Consider the following 22,120-nt stretch of genomic DNA (forward strand, 5'->3'; position numbering starts at 1 on the left):
AAAAAAAACTTGTGATGTCTCAATTACCGCACGGTTTAGGTTTTAAATCTGTGAAGATCTCTCATATCGATATGTGAGACGTGACTGTAAAATCTTGTGACTAAAATTGAAGGGATGTAGTGAAAATCAGCGGACAGTCACGACAAGTATGCGGTCAGATGATGGCTCCGTTCCAGAAGTAACTGAAGCTGGGTATTGACGTATTACCTTACATTGCAATTGATCACGGTGTTAAAAATAACAACGCACCAAGCACTCGACTTATTGGATCAGATCCATTTTGTGTGCAGCTTGAAGGAATAAACATGGGTACTTCGCAATACTGTTTGTAAGTCTCTTGTGAAAATCATTTCACCTAACGCTTAACTGATTCGTTAACAGCTATAGACTCGCTTAGGCAACCTTTTTTTTTGTGTTACTTGCAGGTTTTTCTTGAGTTTGATTTTGGTTTCTGCCGCGTTTCGTCTTCCTCACAGCCTGGCGGACGTGTTCCGTCCGTTTCGTAAGAGATCTACTCGAGGTAAGTCTGAGTTTGCGAATTTTTAACTTTCAGTAATCCATTTCTTACTTGGATTGACGGGATCAATAAGGTGAAAGGGAAAGATTTAAAATTATTTCTCAGTTCTCAGTTATTGGGTTTAATTTAGAGAAACCAGAACGAAAATCAAAATAAATCCTCTTAGCCATGGTAAATTGGTTAAAGTTCATTTTCCTTCCATCCTTGTTCGGTATATAACAAGGCTAAATGACGAATGATTTTATTGTTCAGTATCCCAGCAAAATTTGTATTAGCGCAACTAGATTTTCGATTCGATGGCGGAAATGCTGAAAGGCATCATCGTCAAACTGAAAATCATCTCAGCAGTGTTCTTCTCGGACTCAAAGGGAATACTCTCCGCAAGCAGCAAACGTATTCTTGCCCAATTTTGAGGCCAAAAGACCAAAGTAAAGTCTGGCTGGGTTTTCTGACGCTACCGAAGTGTTCAGATCACAAACTACCCCATCCACCAGATAGCAATTTGTGACCCGAAAGCGTTGTCCAGAACCCGAAATCAGTGCACTCAGCCTCGGTCGCTAGTTTATAAATTCATCCACCAGTTCATTTCATTTCGCCCTTTTAAGATATGGAAAAGCAGTATGGATTGCTTCTCAAATTTTTGTTTCTATCTTATGTCGCTGTAAGATAGAAGAACAAGTTTGAATAAAATTCTCCCTCCCCATCAACTAAAGAAATCAATTAAGTTCAGTAAATAACACGGGTTCACACCGTTGTATTTCTAATGCTGTGATTAGATAAGTTATTTTAGTTTACGAAAAGTATTGCCCAGGTAATTTTATCACGACTGAAATGCCCTTCCATGTACTGCCGTGATTTGTTGCTGTGTTTTTTGTTTTGTTTTTTTCTGCACCATAAGTTCAATGTGGCGGTGATCTGACAGCTGACTCTGGAGATATCCAAACTCCCAACTTTCCTCTCAGCTACCCAGATGACATAGACTGCCTGTGGAAAATTGAGGTCTCTAATGGTTCACGAATAACGTTGACTTTTGAGGAATTCCAGGTACAGTGAGACGTTCAAATTATACTGCGGTGCTCTGGCTTACAAATGTTTCATAGCTCTTAGAAACAGACTAGCCATCGCTACAATGTGTCACACACCAAATTCTTAAATTAATAGTTAGCTCAGCTCTGAGTGTTGCGTGCCTCCAAAACTGAAGTGTCGCTAGTTTACGAGACCAAATCAATAAAAGTTAAGGCGGTTCTCAATTTTAATGCAGTTCACATTTTTTTGTCACTGTGAAACGGTCTGAAACTTTTATTACCCCCACTGGGTTTCTTGCGCAGAGGCCAGGAACCCGAGGAGACATAAAAGTAGTTTCCACATGTATCTCTCTACATTGATGTAATTCACGAATATAGTGGGCGAAAATATCTCGATTTGAACAAATTAGGTGCGCTTAATCCTATCGGGTAATTTCTCATTGAGTTCTCAGGATGAAACAAGATACTATACGTTAGCATATCATTTCTCTGCATTGTATAAAAAAAAAAAAATAATAATAATAATCACTTACATCCCCTCGCCTAAGTGGTGATGTCTGGTGCTAGATATTTACCTGTAAGCGACGAAGCGGTGAGGTAATTAACAGCCGCTAGACTCGTTACAACGGTTATTGGATTGTTTTAAGGAGCAACTTTAGAAGTCGTTACTTGCATAAGCGTTACAAAAGGTAATAGCTGCATTCTTAATCCATCACAAACTCGTATAACTGTAAGTTATACCTTGGAACTTCCTGTTTTCAGAAGTACGTCACACTTATTTTAGTTATTTGCCTTTACTTGCCTCTTTCGTTAAATAACTCAGGGTTGCATTGTTTGTTTAAAGCCTGTTGTGATCATCCTTGCGTAGACTCGTACGTTGAATTTTTTTCGGAGAGCGTACTCGAAGTTGAAGCTCAAGTTGAAAGTCACCTACACATCAGCCATTTTCCCCTAAGAAGAGCTTTGGAGAAAGAAACTTTCTGGAGAAGTGTTTCTTTCTGATGCATCGAGATTTCGTCGGACAGTATTTTTTTGAAGTTCTCTAGTTCTCATTCGTTATCAATTATTTCCCATGACGCTTCTCCTCACTCGAATATTGAAACTCCATCTTTATGGGCAAGGGAAATAAACGCAAATAAGTATTGATCGAAGTGAATGAAAATATTAAAATTAAAAGGTGTGTGTTCAAGGGGATGTTTTCCTTCCAGGTTGAATCAAGCAACAACTGTGAATACGATTCACTGGAAATTTATGACGGTGAATCAAGAGACACCGCCAACAGATTGGCCAAGCTGTGTGGAGACGAATTACCTGATACCATTGAGTCCACCGGCCCTAAACTCTTTCTGAGATTCCATTCAGATTTCTCAGTTGGATACAAAGGTTTTAAATTGCGCTATGGAAAAACAGGTACTGTTTTTAAATTTGGGTTATATTAACCTCTCTCTTGCACCTCTATCGCTCAATCTTTCAGTCAATCAATTAGTCAGATTACCTAAGCGTTTGCCTTCCGTTCTCCGGGCAGAGGCCCATATCTAATGATCTGGACGAGTAAAAATTCATTTTCTTTTTTAAAATACACATTCATTGATGTCAATTCAATATACATAGATTTCAAAGTCTTACCCTGAAGTTAATATCCTCCATTAAACCTTTCCTCGTCTGGAGCTCATTCCGCTTTCAGTAGTATTGAGCATTCAAAAGTTTTACAACTATTACCTGAATGGGTACCCAGTCCATCTCTTAGAGTCACGTTTGGGCCTTTTGTCAGGTTTCCCTGACTGTGTCTATTTATATCCCTAAATGGTGAGAGACAGTGTTCGAGTAAAGTGCTTTGCCAAAAACACAACGCGCTGACCTGGCCGCGCATTGAACAGTTGGTGAACGCGTCTGCGGCTCTTAAGAGTACATTCTATATTGGGAGATGTCTATACTTTTCCTAATGATGTTTTGGGTGGTGTCGACAAAGCCATAAAGATGGTGAACACAAATTTAACCGGTCAACCAGAATTATCTACGCTTTTTTAAATATGCGCTGATCATGTTGTTCATTGTAGCTTCCTCAAGGCAATGCTTATTTTCCTACAAGAATGGAACATTCCCTTCTGGTTAAAAAAGAAAGAGGCCCAGTAATAGATGCGGGTCTTAAACAAAAAATAAAAATTTTAACTTGTTTTTTGTTTTTTGTTTTTTTATCGTTAAGGGTGTAGTCAGACATTCTCTGGAGAGAGTGGTTTGATCACATCTCCGAACCATCCCGAAAAGCATCCGGAATCGTTGGATTGTTCCTACCTTATCTGTGTCACGAAGGAAAAACTTGTGTCTTTGCGTTTTACGCACTTTGACTTAGAACCTTCTGGAGGTGAGTGTTAACCCATTCGTGACAATAAGTTCTGTCGAAACAGCAGAAGTTCGGAAACGGTTTTTCGTCTCCATGATAACTGCAACTCAATCTTGATACTGTAAGCTCTATTATCGAGAGAGGAGCTCTGAAAATTGAAGGTAGATTGAAGCAGGAAACCATCTTTTCGTTCGGCGCTTTGGGGCTCGATAGATTCGATGATTTGACTGAACCACCTTAAAAACGCACTTAGTTCAAGGGGAAAGCACTTCAGCATACATATGCACAATTCTGTAAAAGGGCATAGGCAACAGTTGGAGAGTGTGCTGTGAAAAGATAAGATTAGTGACAGTTTTTTTTTTTATCTGTTCTAAATACTTCTGTATGGCACACAGCGTTTCAGTTGCTCATCGCTTTCGATTTCATTTGCAAACTTAGCGCTGTGCACAGGGAACGTACTCAAATGCGTGTGTTATAGATAGAATTCGCACATAGGAGCCTCTTTTCAACAATATTGAATTTTTTCCGAGTACAGGACGATTCCTGCTCCTCGTTAATTTAGCTTTTGATCCCCACGCAGGTTGTGACTATGATTATATTGAAGTATATGACGGTCCAGGGACGGACTCTCCGAAACTTGGAAAGTATTGTGGTGATGATCTACCCTCCCAGATCCGCTCCTCTACCAATGAACTCCTTGTGAAGTTTGTCACGGATCAATCTGTTCAGCACTCTGGCTTTGCTGCTGCGTATACTGCCGAATCTAGAGGTAAGGGTATAATTATTATGATAAGCACACACGTCTCTTATCGAGAAACTTTGATGAGGAAACCATAAAAGAATTCAAATTGCCTGCTTTCAGCTCGCCAACAGTGACGTCATAAGTTTTGTTTCCGAAAGCTTTTCCTATTGAGGGTTGGATGGATTTCGGTAAAACTTTGGAATGCAATATGGACAAAACCGAAGGAAATATGGCCAAATGTACGTTTTGTTTTTATCTTCTTCCAAACAGCTGTCACTAATCCTTGTCTTGTAAACAATGGGGGATGCACTGATACATGTTCCCAGACACGCGATGGACGGGTTTGCTCATGCAGACCAGGTTTCTCATTGGATCGTGACGGGGTGACGTGTAGAGGTACAGATGGATAAAACTCAAGCAACAAATACCCTACTATATACTTTCTACACTATTTATACTTTATGATGTTGCTGGATATAATTATGCGATGTTTAGCCTCTATCTATTCTTGCTTGAAAATTTATTTCTTGAAGATACGATCATGCTGAGAAAGTGATATAAAATAAAAATAAAAAAAATTAAAATAAAAGGAAAGTGTTATAGAAATTAAGACCTGCCACACAAAATTAGCCTAAATACAATCTTTTTTGTTTTCTGTTTAATGGTGTCATGTCATAAAAGACGGACTTTATCCATAACATATTTCAACAGGATATTTTATCGCGCAAAACGGCAAAGGAACCTGTTTAAACATCTTAGAATTATACGAGGCAAAGCTGTTTCACGGTGTTCCAACTAAGAAAGTAGACTGTCTAGTCGACAGTGAAATCGTATGGTTTTAGTCTATGCTTTAAAAGGACTAAGACAGAATTTAAAGAAGATTTCTAGAATAACTTAACGTACTTAATTCGTTTCGGTCAGTTAATGTTTAGGAAATGGTTAGCGTGCAGCGTACAACCATCGAGTTATGGATGCACACGGGAGGTTGCTAAGCACGAAAGAAGCGTAAGAGTCGCCCGCCAGGCGATAGCCGAGTGCGACTCTAGCTTCTTGAGTGCTTAGCAAACCTCCCAAGTGCATCCATAACTCGATGGTTGCACGCTGCATGCTAACCATTTCTTTTATAGCATTGAGACTTTCAAACATCTTTCGTTTCGTGTATAAATATTTAGTGAAATTCGTTCTGTTTACACAACAACAATTTTCCTGAATCATTGCGGTGAAATAATTTGCGTTTTTTCGATCTCGGACTAACCATTGATTTAGTGCAGTAAAAGAACAGACAACTAAGGCTTATAGGAAAGTACATTTTGAACAACTCACAAGTACAGTTTTGATCGCCGGAAGCATTTAAATGGTTTCCCACGCCGGAAAAGTTTTATAATGAACGCTTGTACAGAATTTTATTCTTGCTAAAGCGCTGAAACACACTTTCTAAAATTGATGCTATTTATTACTCACCTCGAAAGTTTGATACAGACAAGTTTGTTGTTTTCTTGGTCTTTTATGAGTGTCTCTGTTCAACCAGCTGGTTAAGCTCCTGCTCGCTTAAGTTCGCAAATCTCGAACTCTTACCTGGAGGCCCGTCAAAAAGTTTTGCTCGAAATTTGGCTGTTCACAAGAATCATCTTCCTCATCTCCGGAAAAATTACAAGGTTTTTTCATATTTCACTCACAAAAATCCCACATAAAACATGAATTATGTTGTATGTAGTGGCAACATCGAAGAAAAAGTTGCCGGGGGGCAAAAAAAAAAAGTAAAACAAACTGACGTCAGCGTGCAACCCACGGGCAAATGAATCGAGCGTATGAGCCAATCAGAACAGGCGCTTTTGTAAGGCTATGTTATAATTTTTTTTTGTTTGTTTATTTGACTTGACTTTGGGTATCTATTCGTACTGAACTCTTTTTCCCGCTGCTCAATAGACAACGATGAATGTTTAATCAACAATGGTGGCTGTGACCATCTTTGCCTGAACACCCCAGGAAGCTATAAGTGCAAATGTAATGATGGCTTCGTCATCGATTCTGACAACAAGACATGCATTAGTGAGTGTGATATGGTGTAGTTACTTTTAGAAAGTGTTATTAACCGCCGGGGGAGGAGGGGTGGGTACGGGAGATTTGGATGAAGGGGGTATCATAGGGTTTTAAGTAAGAACAGAGTGCGGGTTAATCGTCGCCAACAGAGTAGAAACGATGGGCAATGGAAGATGGACCGCCGTTAGGGGCGAAGAGGGAATGGGTTCTTTTGGGTGGATGGCGCGGGGGGGGGGGGCAACGGGGAAACAGGTAAAAATTGTCGTGACAATCCTCCAAACAGGGCGATACATAATGGCCGGTCCTTTAGGAGAAGCTATGAACATTTTATGCTCCAGGCTTTGCTGTGGTACTAAGATTTCCTTTCGATTAGATAATTTTTCGAATAGCAGGTTTATTTTTCGCGAAATACTAAATTACGCAGAAATACTAAAGCGGAAATGGTTGAATAACTCAATCACTTCAAAACCCTGACGACTATTAAGCCAGCAGTGCCACGTAGAGAGAATGAATGTATTTGGTATAAAACAAACTTAAACTGATTTCTATATTTGGCCAAATATCTGCAATGAAATGGCAAAACTAACAATGGTTCTGTTTTCTGTGAGGTAGGGAAATAACTTCGATTTTGTCGCTTTAGATGAAAACGAATGTGCCACAGGAAACAACAACTGTGAACAGATGTGCCGTGATACTGAAGGAAGTTATTACTGCGAGTGTCACAAGGGCTACAAAATAGGACCTGACAGGATCACATGTCAAGGTAAAACATTCACGAACAGCTCTAAATGCATTTTTGGGATGCAAAGTTACTGAGTGTGTGTGAAAAATTACGGGATGCAAAGTTAGTGGCCCTCTCCCTCTGCTCCCTCCACTTTTCAATTTGACAAAAGGTGTTCATTTCCTAAACTGTGTAATTCTTTTTACAATTATAAAACTATTAAACTATGTACGTTTAAGATTTGAGGTCACAGTGTTATCAACATAATGATTAATTAACTTAGGCTTTCTGTCAACATACGTAGTTTGAAAAGGTCCATAAGACCCACCTATTTACGTTAGCATATAACCTTTAGGACTCTTTGTAATTTTAATGATTTTTAAATTAGAATAATTGTATAAATTAGACTTTGTACCAATGTAAATAGCATGAATTAGGTATTAAGACTGTAAAGCGCCTAAGGCAGTTAATGGTTAGGGGCTATAGAAAAAAATTTTATTAGAAATGCTCTTAGAATGTGTTAGGGTTAGGGTTGAAATGCATCTTACATTTAAACTTCTTGCTTATTTTTTTCCTAAAAATTTCATCTCTTACTTTCTAGTCTAACCTTAGTGTATTCTGTAGAGGTTGAGCCTTGTTAATGAAGAAAATGTTTCTGCTGTTTTTTAGATTTCGACGAATGCAAGATGCCAAAGAGTTTTCATCACTGCCAACACACCTGCGTGAATACACCAGGAAGCTACTACTGCAAGTGCAACAAAGGCTTCAGACTCAGTGCTAATGGAAAAATTTGCAGGGGTAAGGTGCCAGTGATTATTTATCGCGGGGTTGGAGGGGGATTGAGAAAGTGATTTTGGTGGAGATCGCATGGCTTACTGGGGAATGGAGGGAGGTCAGTCGTTTCCAACAGATTAAAAAGGGGGGGGGGGATTGACTGCCAATTAACTGCTAATGATGGAGGGATCCTGAGAAAATTACAGAGTTTTGTGGGGGGATTATTAAATTTTATGGTGACACAGCCAAAATCTTCAGACCTCCCCCCCCCCCCCCCTCCACGGCAACAAATAATTACTGGCCCTAAAGAGTCAGCGTATTATGGACGATAACATATTTAGAAGATTACCTTTGAAAGTAGGAATATTTAGAAGATTACCTTTGAAAGTAGGACTCGCAGTTGGAAAAGCTGAGGGTAAGTTCCTCTCTGGGAACCCATTTTATATTCATTGAACATCTTATCTTCTTATTTTAAAGTGGTGTGGAGAGTCACGGAATGTCTTTTCTTTTTTAACTATTTCATTTTCAGATGAAGACGAATGCTTAATGGGAGGAACAAAGTGTGAACAACAGTGTGTTAATATTCCGGGTAGTTTCTATTGTGATTGTTACAGTGGTTACCATCGCGACGACCGACTTCCTCACAAGTGTGTGGACACTGACGAGTGTTCAGAGGGTCGGCCTGACTGCCATAAGTGCTTCAATTCTGAAGGAAGGTAACGAATTGTGAAGAATTGTAACTGACATCGTTATTGTTTTCCGAGACCTCTGCAGGTTCTCACACTTCATTCAAAGAGGGCTTAGACCACGAAAAGATGAAAAAGCTCATTGAAATACACAGTATAAATTTCACCGATGCTTAAATCCGTCCGTTCTTTAATTGTTTACATCGCTCGTTGTGAAAGCTAGCCTTATTTTGCTTGAAGTCCATATTTTATTTTATTTGCTGGTGTGATTCGCCACGAGTTTCATCGACCAGGGGGGTACAGTAGTGAGAGCACTCGCCTTGCATCGCTTTTGCTGAAGCTGAATACACTCCTAGACCTTGCATCAAATGTTGCCGAATTTTGTGAACGGCTTCCGCCCTCGTTTGCCTTTGTTAGTAATGGGAGGGGGGGTGGGGTCGAATCGACGAATCTTTGGTGGTTTAAAACTAGCACTCAGCTCTGTGATATACCTTAGGCATACTGTTATTCATTTTTTGATTAACGCTTTTTTTCGATCCTTTAAAGTTATTTTGCTAGTTATTTATTTTTTTTTTTTTTTCTCTATTCGATTGTTATTAGTTTCCGTTGTGAGTGCGATGAAGGCTATGTTACCGCTGACAATGAAACTCGTTGTGCGGATATCGATGAATGTGCAGTGAATAATGGCGGCTGCTCTCAGAACTGCGTCAACATGGATGGATCTTACATGTGTGAATGTAGCGAGGGATATAATGCCACTGACCCTGAGTAAGTATTAACTTAATTTTCCTTTTCGCTCATTATTAGGCATTGTTTGATCTGCAATGATAGGAAGTACTCGAGAATTTTTGCGTGAACTATGAAAACGATAGTATAGACGCAAAGAAAACGATGCGTTTTTTATCAGACCAAAACGGAGCGTTTCGAAAGCGCAGTAGTGTGGACGGGGTGTAAGTGTAACTCAAAGGGGATCAGACTTTCAGATGGTGCGGGTTCTAACTATTAATGATCAGACTTAGAAGTCCCATGGGAAAAGCTTTATGAGTTTTAAAAAAAACTTCATGGTGTGGTCAGCTCTCGGATAATTTAAAAAACTCAATGTCTTGCAGGTCACTCAACTGTGAAGACGTCGATGAGTGTGCCATAAATAATGGCAAAGGAGACTGCGACTACGCATGCGCTAATTCTGTGGGGTCATTCCGCTGTTCTTGTGCCGCGGGCTTCTACCTAGATGCTGATGGACTGACCTGTCATGATATAAATGAATGTCAAGTGAACAACGGAAACTGCTCGCAGAAGTGCGTTAATACTCAAGGAAACCACTTGTGTTCCTGTTTTGAGGGTTTTGTGAACTCCGGCTCGAATGGAACTGATGTTATTTGCATTGACATTGGTACGTATTTTGTTTTCTTGTTTTTGCCTTACTTGTTGCTCTTTCTACCCAGTTATTTGTGATATCCCTTGACATCGGCCAAATGCTGAATCATTAAGCCTTAACCGACTTGTGGGCAATAATCCATTATATCAAGGGCAACTGTCTTTTTGTTGGGGGGGGGGGGGGGGCTTGTTTATTTTTCAATAACCTTTTGGTTATTTCGCGTATTTTTGTTGTTGTTGTTGTTGTTGTTGTTATTTTGTTTCAGTTTCTTTCGTTACGAGCGTCGAAGACTTGTGCCTCATTTTGATGCACAAAGTGTAGCATGATTTTCCTTATTCTCTGATCCTTACTTTCTGTATATCCTCGTTACAGACGAATGTTTTGATGAGATACACCAGTGTGACAGTCTCGCGATATGCAACAACACTCCCGGTAACTACTCGTGCCAGTGCCCCGATGGTTACTCCTCGCAGTGGAAGGACTGTATCGGTGAGGCTGGTGTTTAGACCTTTAGAAGTTTATGTTGTCATTGTTTTCATAACCCATTCCTGCTTTTCAAAGCGACAAAGTTAGAGGGAAAAAAGTATACAATCAATCTGTCCAAGTTTCAAGTAATTACATGCAAGCAGTTACTGGCCAAATTTTGAACACGAATTTTTCTTGTTTAGAATTATAACGCCATAATTGCCCCCTTTCGAAGAACGTAACATGTGGTCTACTGGAAATATTCACTAAAAGGGTTTTCTAAATTTTGAATTGCCTATAGGAAACAAAAATAAATTTTCAAAAAATCATTTCGATGTACGTGATAGCCTTTCTTAAATGGGAAAATTACCGATTGCCTTATTTTGAAAACGACACCAAAAACTTTCCGTAATTTTGCTGTTCGAAATTTTATGATGTCCTGTGAAAACTTAGATTATTCACGAAATCGAATACCTGGTACAAGAACAATGGTAAGCAATAATGAGACATTATTGACAAAGTCTGTCTAAAGATGGCAAAGGTTTCTTCAGTTTCTTATCCTGTTTATGTTTTAGATAATGACGAATGCACTAGGCCCGAGATAAATCAGTGCGACCAAGTTTGCAACAACACTCCTGGAAGGTTGATATGTTTTTTTTTTTTTTTTTTTTTCTATTTATTTATTTATTTATTTCTTTATTTTATCAGCTCTTTACCCCATCTTTTCACTGCCAGTGGAAAGTAGTTTCATATCAGCAACGCTTGAGGAAAAGAGTATCGCAATTGATACTCTTTGGCAGACACGGAGTCTTTATGGTTAGCGTAGTAGATTCCGCAGATATCCGACATCAAGCTTCGGTCGGGCCTCTTTATTGTGTTCCTGGACAAGAAACTCCAGGACCCTTTCCATCTGGGAGAGAAATGAATTGTCAGGGAGGAGTGAACCGTCCGAGGGAACCCCAAGGGAACCCCCCCCCCCGATAATCTTGTTATAAGGATGGGTGGGGAGAGTACAAGGGTTAAGCGGCAATGGATAAGGATCCTCTTCATGATAAGTAATAATATTCCTAGTCGCTTCATGCCGCAGAAAGCCGCGATAAACATCAACAGTCATGGACCACTTGGCCTCTTTAGTGCTAAAACACTACTTTAGTTGCTGCTATAAAAACAGAATGGCGGATTAGGTCAAAATTAATTTGAACGGTGACGATTATTTAGGTTTACTATTTGGTTGTCTGTTTATTTTTTTTTTTTTTTTTTAATGATTGGTCAAATTATGTGGGCTATGCTAAAGATGTGATATTTATTGCAAACTTCTCTCATATCTAGCTTCCACTGTGGATGTAGACCAGGTTTTTACCTCCAAAACGACAGCAAAACTTGCAGCGGTATGTACTACTAATACTTAAGGTTTACGTATTGGAAATTAGAAAGTGGTAAGGCCTAGGGCCACGAAAGGTTTTCAATGATTGCAGTGCAGTAAATGTGTGACATTCTGAAGAGTTTCACTGAAAATTGGAAATTTAATTCTAAGTATTTAGGTTTCGGTCAGAGATAGGATAGAGTCGGATGTTACAGCCTACTTTTACTGATCTTAGTATGTTGAATAGATAGTTTTTATTTTTTTTATTTTTTTACATTTAGTCATAACAGAGCTGGATATTACTTACTAGCTCCTTGATTTTTCATATCTTCAGATATTGACGAATGCAAACTGGGGAAATGCGAGAAAGGCTGCGTCAACACTGTTGGAAGTTACCAATGTTTGTGCCCAGCTGGTTACCAACTGGCTGCAGACGGTCACCACTGTGAAGGTAAAATACTTGAAAAACAAGAACTTAGCTACATAATGAGAGTTTGACGATTCAATGTTTTTTTTTCGGTTGAAACTAACAATATGGCCACAGGGGCCTAAATTTGAGAAACAGGATAAGGAAATTGTCCTTCTTAATTAAGATTTGACAACTGGGCGAGCGTGAATGGGTTTTGATATTTGACGGGCATTTAGCCTTGAAAAATGAGATTTTCAAAACCCATACCATTTAAGACCAAGTTCAAAAGGCAAATACAAAAATAGTGTTGATGTTTTTTTCTAGAATCTTCTCGGCTGTTTACAGCGACCTCTCTTTATTGTAGATATCAATGAATGTATCGGAGATAATGGTGGTTGCGATCAAAGATGTGTAAATGAAAATGGAAGGTATTGATTCTGCAGAATCTCTGGAGTTCTTTAATGGCTAAATCCTCGTAACGTCAAGAACAGGACAGAAATCATTTGAGTACAGGGGTGTATTTGCTCGGAACTCGTTAGAAGAGATCAGGAAAAGGCGTTTGGAAAAGTTTTGATGTTTCTTTGTTGTAGCGTTATTTTGTACTTATTGATGTACATTTCACCTTTTTATGAAGGCTAAATGAATTTGTACGTAACAATAACGAGAGCCACTCTAATTACATGTCTGTTTGGTGTCAACTTCTTTGAAAGTGAAAATCATCAGTTTAATTATTGTTACTAATATCATTACCGTTGTCATTGAAAGCAGTATTATAATCATTATCATCATTATCATCTTCATCATTATTGTTATCATTATATTGTTACTGTTTTTTTCATAACATATCCAGTTTTATTTTGGATTTTACTCGAAATATTTACTCTACACTTTAATCGCTCAAGAGATCTCATTATTTATAACTTTGCAAGTTTCAAGAAAAGTTTTTGGGGTTCCCTAGGATTAACATGCTAGACACGCAACCAATCTAACCTATCTTTTACTCTCCCAATGTACGTTTTGTCTTTTCACAGTTATTCATGTGCTTGCCGTCATGGTTACAAACTTCTGAGAGATGGATCAACCTGTAGAGGTACATATCGTTAAGAAGCGGACTTATGATCAGTTTGACTTTGCCAAAGCCGTTGTGAGAAGGAACGTTAAATTAAGGTCTGAAAGGATGTGGAATTTTTATCTCGGCTTGGATTACGAGGATATCTCGCTGAACTTCTTTTTCAACCATCGAAAACCCTTTTAATAAAACGAAAAAAAATGGCTGCATGTAACTGCAAATTGCAATCATCAAACAGATCCTAGCGGAGCTCGCAGCGCGCGAAGCGCTTTTGCAGCGGACCCCACATTTATCAAAGATGTTACTTTCGACTGACGTGTAAGATGTCAGGTGATCACTTTCCGCTTCACAGGCGAACTGGACTTAAGTCATTGCAGAAAAAAAGAGGCCCACACTATTTTCTGTAGTGACATAAATTTTCCAAATTTACATGCGATGATCGTGAAATATCGGCGATATTTTAGCAATATTTTAGTTAGAACGATATATCGGCGATACATCGTAGGGCTATTGTTCTAAGAGCCGCGATACATCGCTGTATACTGTCATTTAGTCACAACCTATCGTCATTTATTGAAATATTTCATTTATATATTTATCCGTGTTGCCTGCCTCGTTTCCTAATGTTGTAACGAACTTCAACCCGTTATGTTTCGGAACAAGTTATTATTAGGTTGCTTTTAATATGACTATTTTTTACTACTCTGTCATTTTTTATGCTACTTTTGATGAAGCACAAGCAAATTGTTTATGACACGGTAGACAAAGTGGCTGAGCAATTTCGCTTGAAAGAGATAAAAAAAAGGCATGCGTCTGTCGGCAAACGAAAACTCACTGAGGCGATATATCGCACTGACGAAACCTGACGTATCCCATTTCATTGGAGCGATATCTCGATAATGATGTAGTACGCGCTTTTCGATACATCGTTGTAGCGATATACCGCCGGAACGATATATCGCTGGAACAATTTATCGTTGGAACGAGACGCAGGAAAGCTCGGTTATCTCGTCGATTTATCGTTTTGAATTGTCGATGAAATGTACAATATATCGGTGATATTCGAAAGACCAAAGCGCAATATTCGACGGTAATCGTTAGCATAATTTTGCACAGTATCGTATCAATTTTCTACTTTACGAGGGATTGTTTATGCGTGTGATTTGAACTAAACTCTTGGAAGGAGATAAGCCAATTAAGTAATTGCTCTCGTTCTTTGGAATCAGATATCGACGAATGTCTGTTGAACACTGCATGTTGCAACCAAGGTTGCGTCAACACAGAAGGCAGCTATAATTGTACTTGTTATCAGGGATACACGTCCAGCAGTAACTGCACCTGTGTAGGTAAGTGAAATGAAGCAAAGGGATGAATCAGCCGGAGAATTTTGAGTCGTTTTGGGTTTTTGAAGTCAAGAAATATTTTTGAGCATTGATGAACGTGAAAGATTGCTTTCGTCTTTTATAAAATGTAATTTACTTTCTCTTTAACTGAGGCTCTCTAGTTTTGTTAGACCTTTTTTTAATAAAATATTGCCACTAGCACTACAAAAGTTTTAACAGTTAATCAATGGTGCAAGAAAATTGTTGGGAAAAGTAAATGCCAAAGTTACTTTATAGTTAGTGGTTTTTTCTCACTGCTTACTGTGATTTATCCGTCGTCGCCTCATTATGTTTGACAAACTATTCCGTGACACCGTTTCGGATATTTTATCGCTCTCTTTAGATGTAAATGAGTGCCAAACTAATAACGGAGGCTGCGAACAGATTTGTACAAACAACCCGGGAAGTCATAGGTGAGGAATAATTAGCAGTTGGTGCCGGTCGGTTCAGTTGATAATTGCCAACTAAGGTTGTGCTGCTAAGATTTCTTCAAGATGTTTTGCCTAGCTTAAAGTACTGTTCTCGTCGCTGGGTGATTTAGCGACAACCTCGCATTCATCATTAAAATGTAAACGTTTTACTTGTTGTGGGGACCAATAGCTGAGGTTAAAAAACTAGTGATTTCCCGCCCAAGATATGCTTTTGCATTTTTTTTTTTTTTTTTTTTTTTGGCGCCATGAAATTATTTTTTATGATTTCTATGTTTTTATGTGGTTACGGTGTGGGGCGAACACTTCATCAGGTGAGATATTTTGTCTTTTTTTTTTAATCAGATGCTCGTGCAACTCAGGGTTTGTAATCGACAGTAGTGACTCGAAACGCTGTGTGGACATCAACGAGTGTCTTACGGTAAGGATGCGCAGAATATTGACACAAAAATAAGCAGAAGAAAAACAAAAACAGCGAAAACATGATAAGTAAAGGTGGAACTGTTAACGACTGCGATGAGGCATGAACTTCGTCATTTTTTGGTTTCTTTCTGTTTTTGTTGCTTTTACAAGAGACACTATCAGCGTTTGGAACTCGTTAAGGACCGCCTGCTCACCGCAGTTTAGTGTCCTTGGTGTATTTGACTAGAAGAGTATTCTGTCCTTGTGGAATCGAAAAAACTGAGAATCAAGTACTTCAAGTAGAACATCTCTTCTTTGATGAGGCCTTCTCTGATTTCACCCTTTTTTCCAAATTACAGGACAATGGTGGATGCCATCACAACTGCACGAATTCTCCTGGTACATATCAATGTACTTGTCATCCAACCTTTAAACTACAAATTGACGGGAAAACGTGCGGACGTAAGTAAAATCTCCTTCAAATTCTTTCTGACGTTTTTTGAAGTTTTTATTACTGCTTACGCTTACCATCCATTAAACTGAATAGCGCAGCGCTCATTTGTAGGCGGAAAATCAAGTTATTTCAGTCTCAGTCGAAACCAACCCGCCCGTTCGATTCTGCTTCTTCTTGGAAGCGAACACAATCGTGGGTGTTTGGAAATAATTTGAACACCTTGCCATGTTGTTTCTAACAAACTGTGAAAAAGAGAACAGATACCAAACCATTAAACCCACTGAAAGAATTCCTTGGAAAGAGCAAGAGAGTCGAGAGACTTGTTTTCCCTGTAATGGATGCTTTCCCCTAAGAATAATCCTCACAAAATCGATGACAAAGGTCTCATGATGCGTCGTGGTAATTTATTTGTTCAGATTGCCCTACCTGCAGTGATTTTGAAGCTCTGTTGCAAAGTGTTGAACAGCTAAAGAACAAGGTGTGGTCATTGTTTAGCTCTTCGATTTGATTGAAATTCATCTGTGATAATTATATTTGACACATGAAAGTAATAAAGTGACCGATGACTTACTGAAAATAGGGATGGATTTATTCTTGTACCCTTAGATTACATCACGCAAGTCCAATTAGTGATAAATTATGTGATTGAACTTCGTTTGTTGCAACTCAGTCTTAATCATACGAGTTCCAAATGAAAATAACAAGTATGGTTTCATCCCAAATTGCTCGACACGAAGTTCCATTACCGCTTTACTACATCTACTTTGAAATCGCAAACTTTTATAGCCCAAATCGGGATTTTAGTAGGCGTTAATCTTTCATTGATCTAGTACCGAGCTGGTTTATAAATAAGTGGGACCAGGAGAGGAAAAAGAAGTGTTTTGGGGACAAAAGTTGTGAAATTTCCCCTTACAACGGCTTCTTTGTCATTCATTTTCCCGAAATTTGATTGTTTACTTTATAGCACGCTTTCAAATCTTACTGGTTGCTTTGTTTTGGTGTTGCTTTCTCATTGGCTGGGAAAAAGATACGCTTTTAAAAGCTTTAAAAAATTGTGCCCTTCGTAATCAAGCTGCGCTACTGAGAGCCAGTTAGACCGAAAGGGTCACAAGTGATTTCGAATGGATATACAGCGAAATGACAAACGATGAATTACTGCAGGCCAGCCTGACAAGTCTTTTGACTGAAGAATTTACCAATCATGTGGTTTCTTTCTAAATCATTGTAGGCTCATGAATCTATTCACGTATTAATTCACTGATTTATTTACCTCAGCTTGCTTCGATTGAAATCTGGAAGGCTTTAGTTGACGGTCAAGACTGTGTCTTTGGAAATGAAATTAAACCTGATGGAACCTCGTGGAAAAAGAGTCAATGTGAGAGATGTCGCTGCGAGGTATGTCATTCTGATTTCTTGTTTTGTTTGCAAGTGATCTTTCTTTTCTTGCTTTTATCCTGCTTCCAATTGGTAACGAGGTTATTCCTTTGACATTCTGATCCAATCGGAAATTTATTTTAAATGTCTTAATCAAATGTAATAAGTTACTTTATACTTTATTATAGTCTAAACATTTATACCCTAACATCAACTTGTATATTCTCCTTCGAGTTTTTTATTTGGTAATTACAAAGAAAAGTTAGTTTAAAAATTGAGAGCTTTTCAAGTCCGCGATCATGTCTTTAATTTTTATGAACCTAATGTTTGATTCCCTAAATGATGACTTATTGAGAAATTAAATGATACATACCGTTAAGGTTTAAAAGTTAATGCAAATGCGAGAAATGACTGTTTTCCTGGCCATCTTCTGAGAAATAAGCGCGCCCAGAGGCGCGTTATTTGTTATTTTAATCTTGCACGATTAAGGTGTTGGAAAGGCGTCAAAGTTGCTCCAATTCCCAAGCTCCATCTCTTCCTCTCCCCCTCCCCCTCATATTGATGGACAGGCTTGATCCGCCAGGTATCGAAGAAACTAATGTATTGCATTATAGCTAGTTTAAACAACAACTTGCCCGTTTTCTGCCTTCTGACGAACAAGCTCCCCATCCAAGTGGAATGGCAATACTCCTGGTCGCTTTATTATACGGAGAGCAGGATAAGCTTCGGAAAAATGAGCCACCCTGGCAGACCTAAAACTCACCAATTCGAACGTACATACCATCGAATCTCGTTTTACAAAAGACGACATACTACTTATAAAACTGGGATTCACTTGTTTCCTAATGAGCTTGGTTTATCGTGCCTGACTAGCTATAGATCGTTTTCACTCACGTCACCATAACCCTGACAACTCTTGCTACGCCGCCATATTTGTGTACAGATATCGCATGCAAATCTACTGCGTCCTTTGAAAGAAGATGGTTTTGTGCTTGATTGTCGGCTGTGGAAGTAGAAGTGGAAGGGATAAAGGATTATATTTTGCCAAGCTACCTTCGATAATTGAAAATCAAGGAAATGAAGCCAGAGAATTGTCAGCAGAAAGAAGAACGCCCTGGATTTCTGCTATTAGCAGAGACGATCTCACCGATACCATTTTGGAAAACGATCGCCTGTGTGAGAAACACTTTGTTTCTGGAAAGGCCGCAAAATCATGGGATAACTTTAACATTGATTGGGTCAAAACTCTAAATTTAGGACATCATTTTCTTTACCGTGCTAGCATGGACTGTAAAATCAGCCTCTGGTGGACCGAGATTCAGGACTTCAGAATTAAGGTCAGATATTTTGGAATCTAAGTCAGCTTTCATTTTCTTAGCCGATGTAAAGTTTATATCCCGGGCCCTTGCGTACACCACGCGGTCTACGAACAAGGGAAGAAGGCATGAGCATTTAACCTGCGTTCAAGTTTTCCATTTATCTTCGTTCACGCTTCTACGTAAAATAAAATGCTTGCAATATGCGAGAATGATTCAGCTAGCCCGGCCTTACAACCTAGGCAATGAGCGGATAAAATTGTCCCCTCCTTTTCTGCTATAATCCAGATAGGGATCAACGAATCATTCATTCTCTGCGAATGTCTCACCTTGGCTAACACAACAAATTTGTTTGCGATTATGTGGCCTTTTACGCTGGTTACAAATCCCGAAACCATCTGATTGTAGGCTTCCAGGCTTCGGAAAGCCTTAAACTGTTGTTGCATGTAGAAGCTCGTCTCCAAAACCAGATAGAAAAGGAGATCTGTAGATTCAACTGGAGACAAGCAGTCTGGTTGAAAATTCTTACTCTGAATAAGGACGGGATCGATTCCAATCGCCGAAATTTTTTCCAAATAACGCTGCCTTACTCGTGGTTCCAGCTTCTTGGCGTACTTAGAAAGAGGAAGATGGATACTGATATCAGTATTGGTACTTAAGCTTGCTTCCGTTGCTGTAGTATTCATTTTTACAGGCAAAAATTGTTGATGTGTTTATTATTTGCATATATAATATTACCCTTGGTTGTACACAAATATGGCGACCGGAAATGATGTGACGTCACGTGAAAACGATCTATTCAAATTGATTAAATACTTCTTTGTTTATTTGTTTATTTTTTGTTGATATTGATGTTGTTGCTCGCTTGTTGTTGGTCATCACATTATAAGAAAATTTATCAGCGAGTCTTTTCAACTGGATACTCGATAAAACAAGTTCATTGTTATATGTTGTTAGTTTCTTTTGGCTTGGGTAAAGTTAATCTCATAAAATAGATAAGGATTATGTGCCTCTGTTAAAAAAATTTCTTTCTTTTCTTTAGAAAAGTCAGACCCGCTGTGAAATGATTTCAAACTGTTCAGGTAGGGAATGTAAAGTATTGACTTCTCAGTGTTCTTTATTACATAACTGATTTAGACTTTATGTTTGTTCGTTACCTCGCTAATTTTATCGCCTTCCTTATATTAACCGTCAGAATTTTTCGCTTTTTCGACTATGTTTTGGTTGATGCATGTTGTCTTGGAATGAAATGCTGTATTTCCCCCAACTGGCAATACGTAGTCCTAATTAGGCATCATAATTGATATAGATCAAGTCGAAGGATCGGCAGTTACATCATTTGGGCTGGGATGATTATGCTTTGCTCTGAGATTTAGGTCATCGCCGCTAAAACTGTTCATGCTCCCCTACCATTCGGGAATTTCTTCCCTTCACTATTGAAAAAAACATTTACTTCTCTAGAAATATAAATTTTATGAGCTCTCTAAAAACTGGGCGATTTTCCTCCTAAACTTGAGTAGAAACCACGACACAACCCCCCACTACAGAGGAAATTGTCACAATTACTCACGACGATGACAATGAGGATGACGATGGGGACGAACCTGTTTCATCCACCTCAAGTAAGAAACAAAAATAATTCACGATTGCACGAACTTGTTTTTTCAAATATCCTAGTAAATTGGCCCTACAATTCTTCATCTTTACCAGCATAGAAAGGGAACACAACGCCATCGCAGTAAGGTAACAGTTCGGTTACCCGCATAGGGCTAGAATGATTAACTTTACTCGCATATTTGGACGCACTGTGGCCGAAAGGTAATCAAGCTCTTGCCCTTGCTACTTGCTGTATTTGTTCTCATTTACCCCAAGTTCAATTCCTTTATTGTACTTTGACGGTATAGAGCCAAATGGTCTGCCTCCTGGTTGGAATATTTAGAGTGATTAACCTTACTCGGATATTTGGAGGTAGTGTGGCCGAGAGGTAATCAAGCTCTTACCCCTGCTACGTAGTACTTTATTTGTTTTCGTTTTCCCCGAGTTCAACTCCTTTACTGCTCTTTGTGAAGAGCCAAATGGTCTGCCTCCTTCTGGTTGGAATTTTTTTGTGGGGTAGTGATCAGTTCGGTATTCATATAAACATACATACAGTAGCAACGATGTAAGTTCATGGTTGACAATCCTTACAGTTCTATTAAAATGTGACAGTGAACTGAAAAGGACTTTTGTTTGCTGGGAAACCTCTTACAAGAAATTCTCCTTGTGAGAATTTTGCATCAAGAAAAACGCTAGAAGCCATGGGCAACTGTTTCATCCAACACTTTTCAACTAATTTTCTATTTAAAGGCTTATAGTTTCTAAAGAAACTGTTTGGGGCTGCGTCGGTGGGGGTAACGAAATAATTTGAATAGACCTTCGTCGGACGAAGCCCTTCGTCGCTCCGACGAAGGTCTAACGCTCGAAACGTCAGCTTTTATAATCGTAACTGTGGCTAATTTACCATTTCAACTTTGTTGATATATTCAAAATAATTTTCTATTTGTTTATCAATTTCTTTTTAGGTGGGGATTTGCCAACATCTTCCACCGCTTCAAAGAAACGTTCGACAGAAAGAGAACTTTCTGAGAGTGAGCTCTTTACTATCAACAAGAAAAAGCGATTGTCGTGAGCAGACCCGTCTAATAGCAAATCAAACATATAATTGTATAAGGGTTAAGGTAGAACATTTCTGTCATGGAATTTGAATTATAAAAAATTAAGAGCTTGCTAGTAGGATTGGTAGAGTCAAATGTATTATTAGTGAAACGCCAGGAAACAAAGCTTTATTCACTGAAAATTGTCCAACTTTATTTCTTTTTTTAAATAGTGCGTCATCAAAATGCCAATCTACCCTCCCCACCCAGTCAAACAGCTGCTTTATTCTGTCGCATTCTACTCATTCTATCCTTGTCTAGTCTTATCTCGTCTACTCAGTTCTATTCCATTCTTATCCATTATATTTAATACTTTTCTATTCTAGGCTGCTTTCCTCTACTCCATTCGGTTTTACTCTATTCTATTTTCTTTCGTTCTCGTCTCATCTCTTTTATTCTATTTTTTCCCTGGCTCCTCTCTTCTCTTCTGTGCAAATCTCTTCTCTTACATTCTCGTCTTGTCTTTTCTTTTCTTTTCTTTTTCTATTCTTTTCTTTTTAATATATCATATCCAAAGAGCGTTATTAGAAAAATCATTTTT

At 38.7% G+C, this 22,120-nt stretch overlaps 1 protein-coding gene across 1 annotated transcript; it reads left to right on the plus strand.

Annotated features, from left to right (window-relative positions):
• The first annotated feature begins 172 nt into the window (after nt 1–172).
• Nucleotides 173–21,722, plus strand: LOC111327333 (uncharacterized). Its single transcript, XM_022931490.2, has 28 exons — nt 173–328; nt 426–520; nt 1,416–1,561; nt 2,751–2,952; nt 3,746–3,904; nt 4,464–4,652; nt 4,896–5,021; nt 6,552–6,674; nt 7,306–7,428; nt 8,056–8,184; nt 8,690–8,876; nt 9,447–9,614; nt 9,956–10,239; nt 10,597–10,713; nt 11,265–11,331; nt 12,019–12,077; nt 12,387–12,503; nt 12,826–12,889; nt 13,493–13,551; nt 14,757–14,876; nt 15,256–15,325; nt 15,686–15,761; nt 16,102–16,204; nt 16,613–16,674; nt 17,472–17,591; nt 19,929–19,968; nt 20,407–20,508; nt 21,448–21,722. Exons 1-28 carry the CDS (start codon nt 306–308, stop codon nt 21,552–21,554), a joined length of 3,237 nt encoding a protein of 1,078 aa, XP_022787225.2. The 5' UTR covers nt 173–305; the 3' UTR covers nt 21,555–21,722.
• The last annotated feature ends 398 nt before the right edge of the window (nt 21,723–22,120 follow it).

Source organism: Stylophora pistillata, chromosome 9, assembly GCF_964205215.1.
Source record: "Stylophora pistillata chromosome 9, jaStyPist1.2, whole genome shotgun sequence".
Taxonomy (NCBI): Eukaryota; Metazoa; Cnidaria; class Anthozoa; order Scleractinia; family Pocilloporidae; genus Stylophora; species Stylophora pistillata.

What these genes read in the sequence shown, in the direction of transcription:
- LOC111327333 (XM_022931490.2), top strand. Translation starts at nt 306, where the DNA reads ATGGGTACTTCGCAATACTGTTT. An exon ending in CGACAGCAAAACTTGCAGCG is followed by an intron (nt 12,078 to 12,386) that starts GTATGTACTACT and finishes TCATATCTTCAG; the next exon opens with ATATTGACGAATGCAAACTG. An exon ending in AACAACCCGGGAAGTCATAG is followed by an intron (nt 15,326 to 15,685) that starts GTGAGGAATAAT and finishes TTTTTTAATCAG; the next exon opens with ATGCTCGTGCAACTCAGGGT.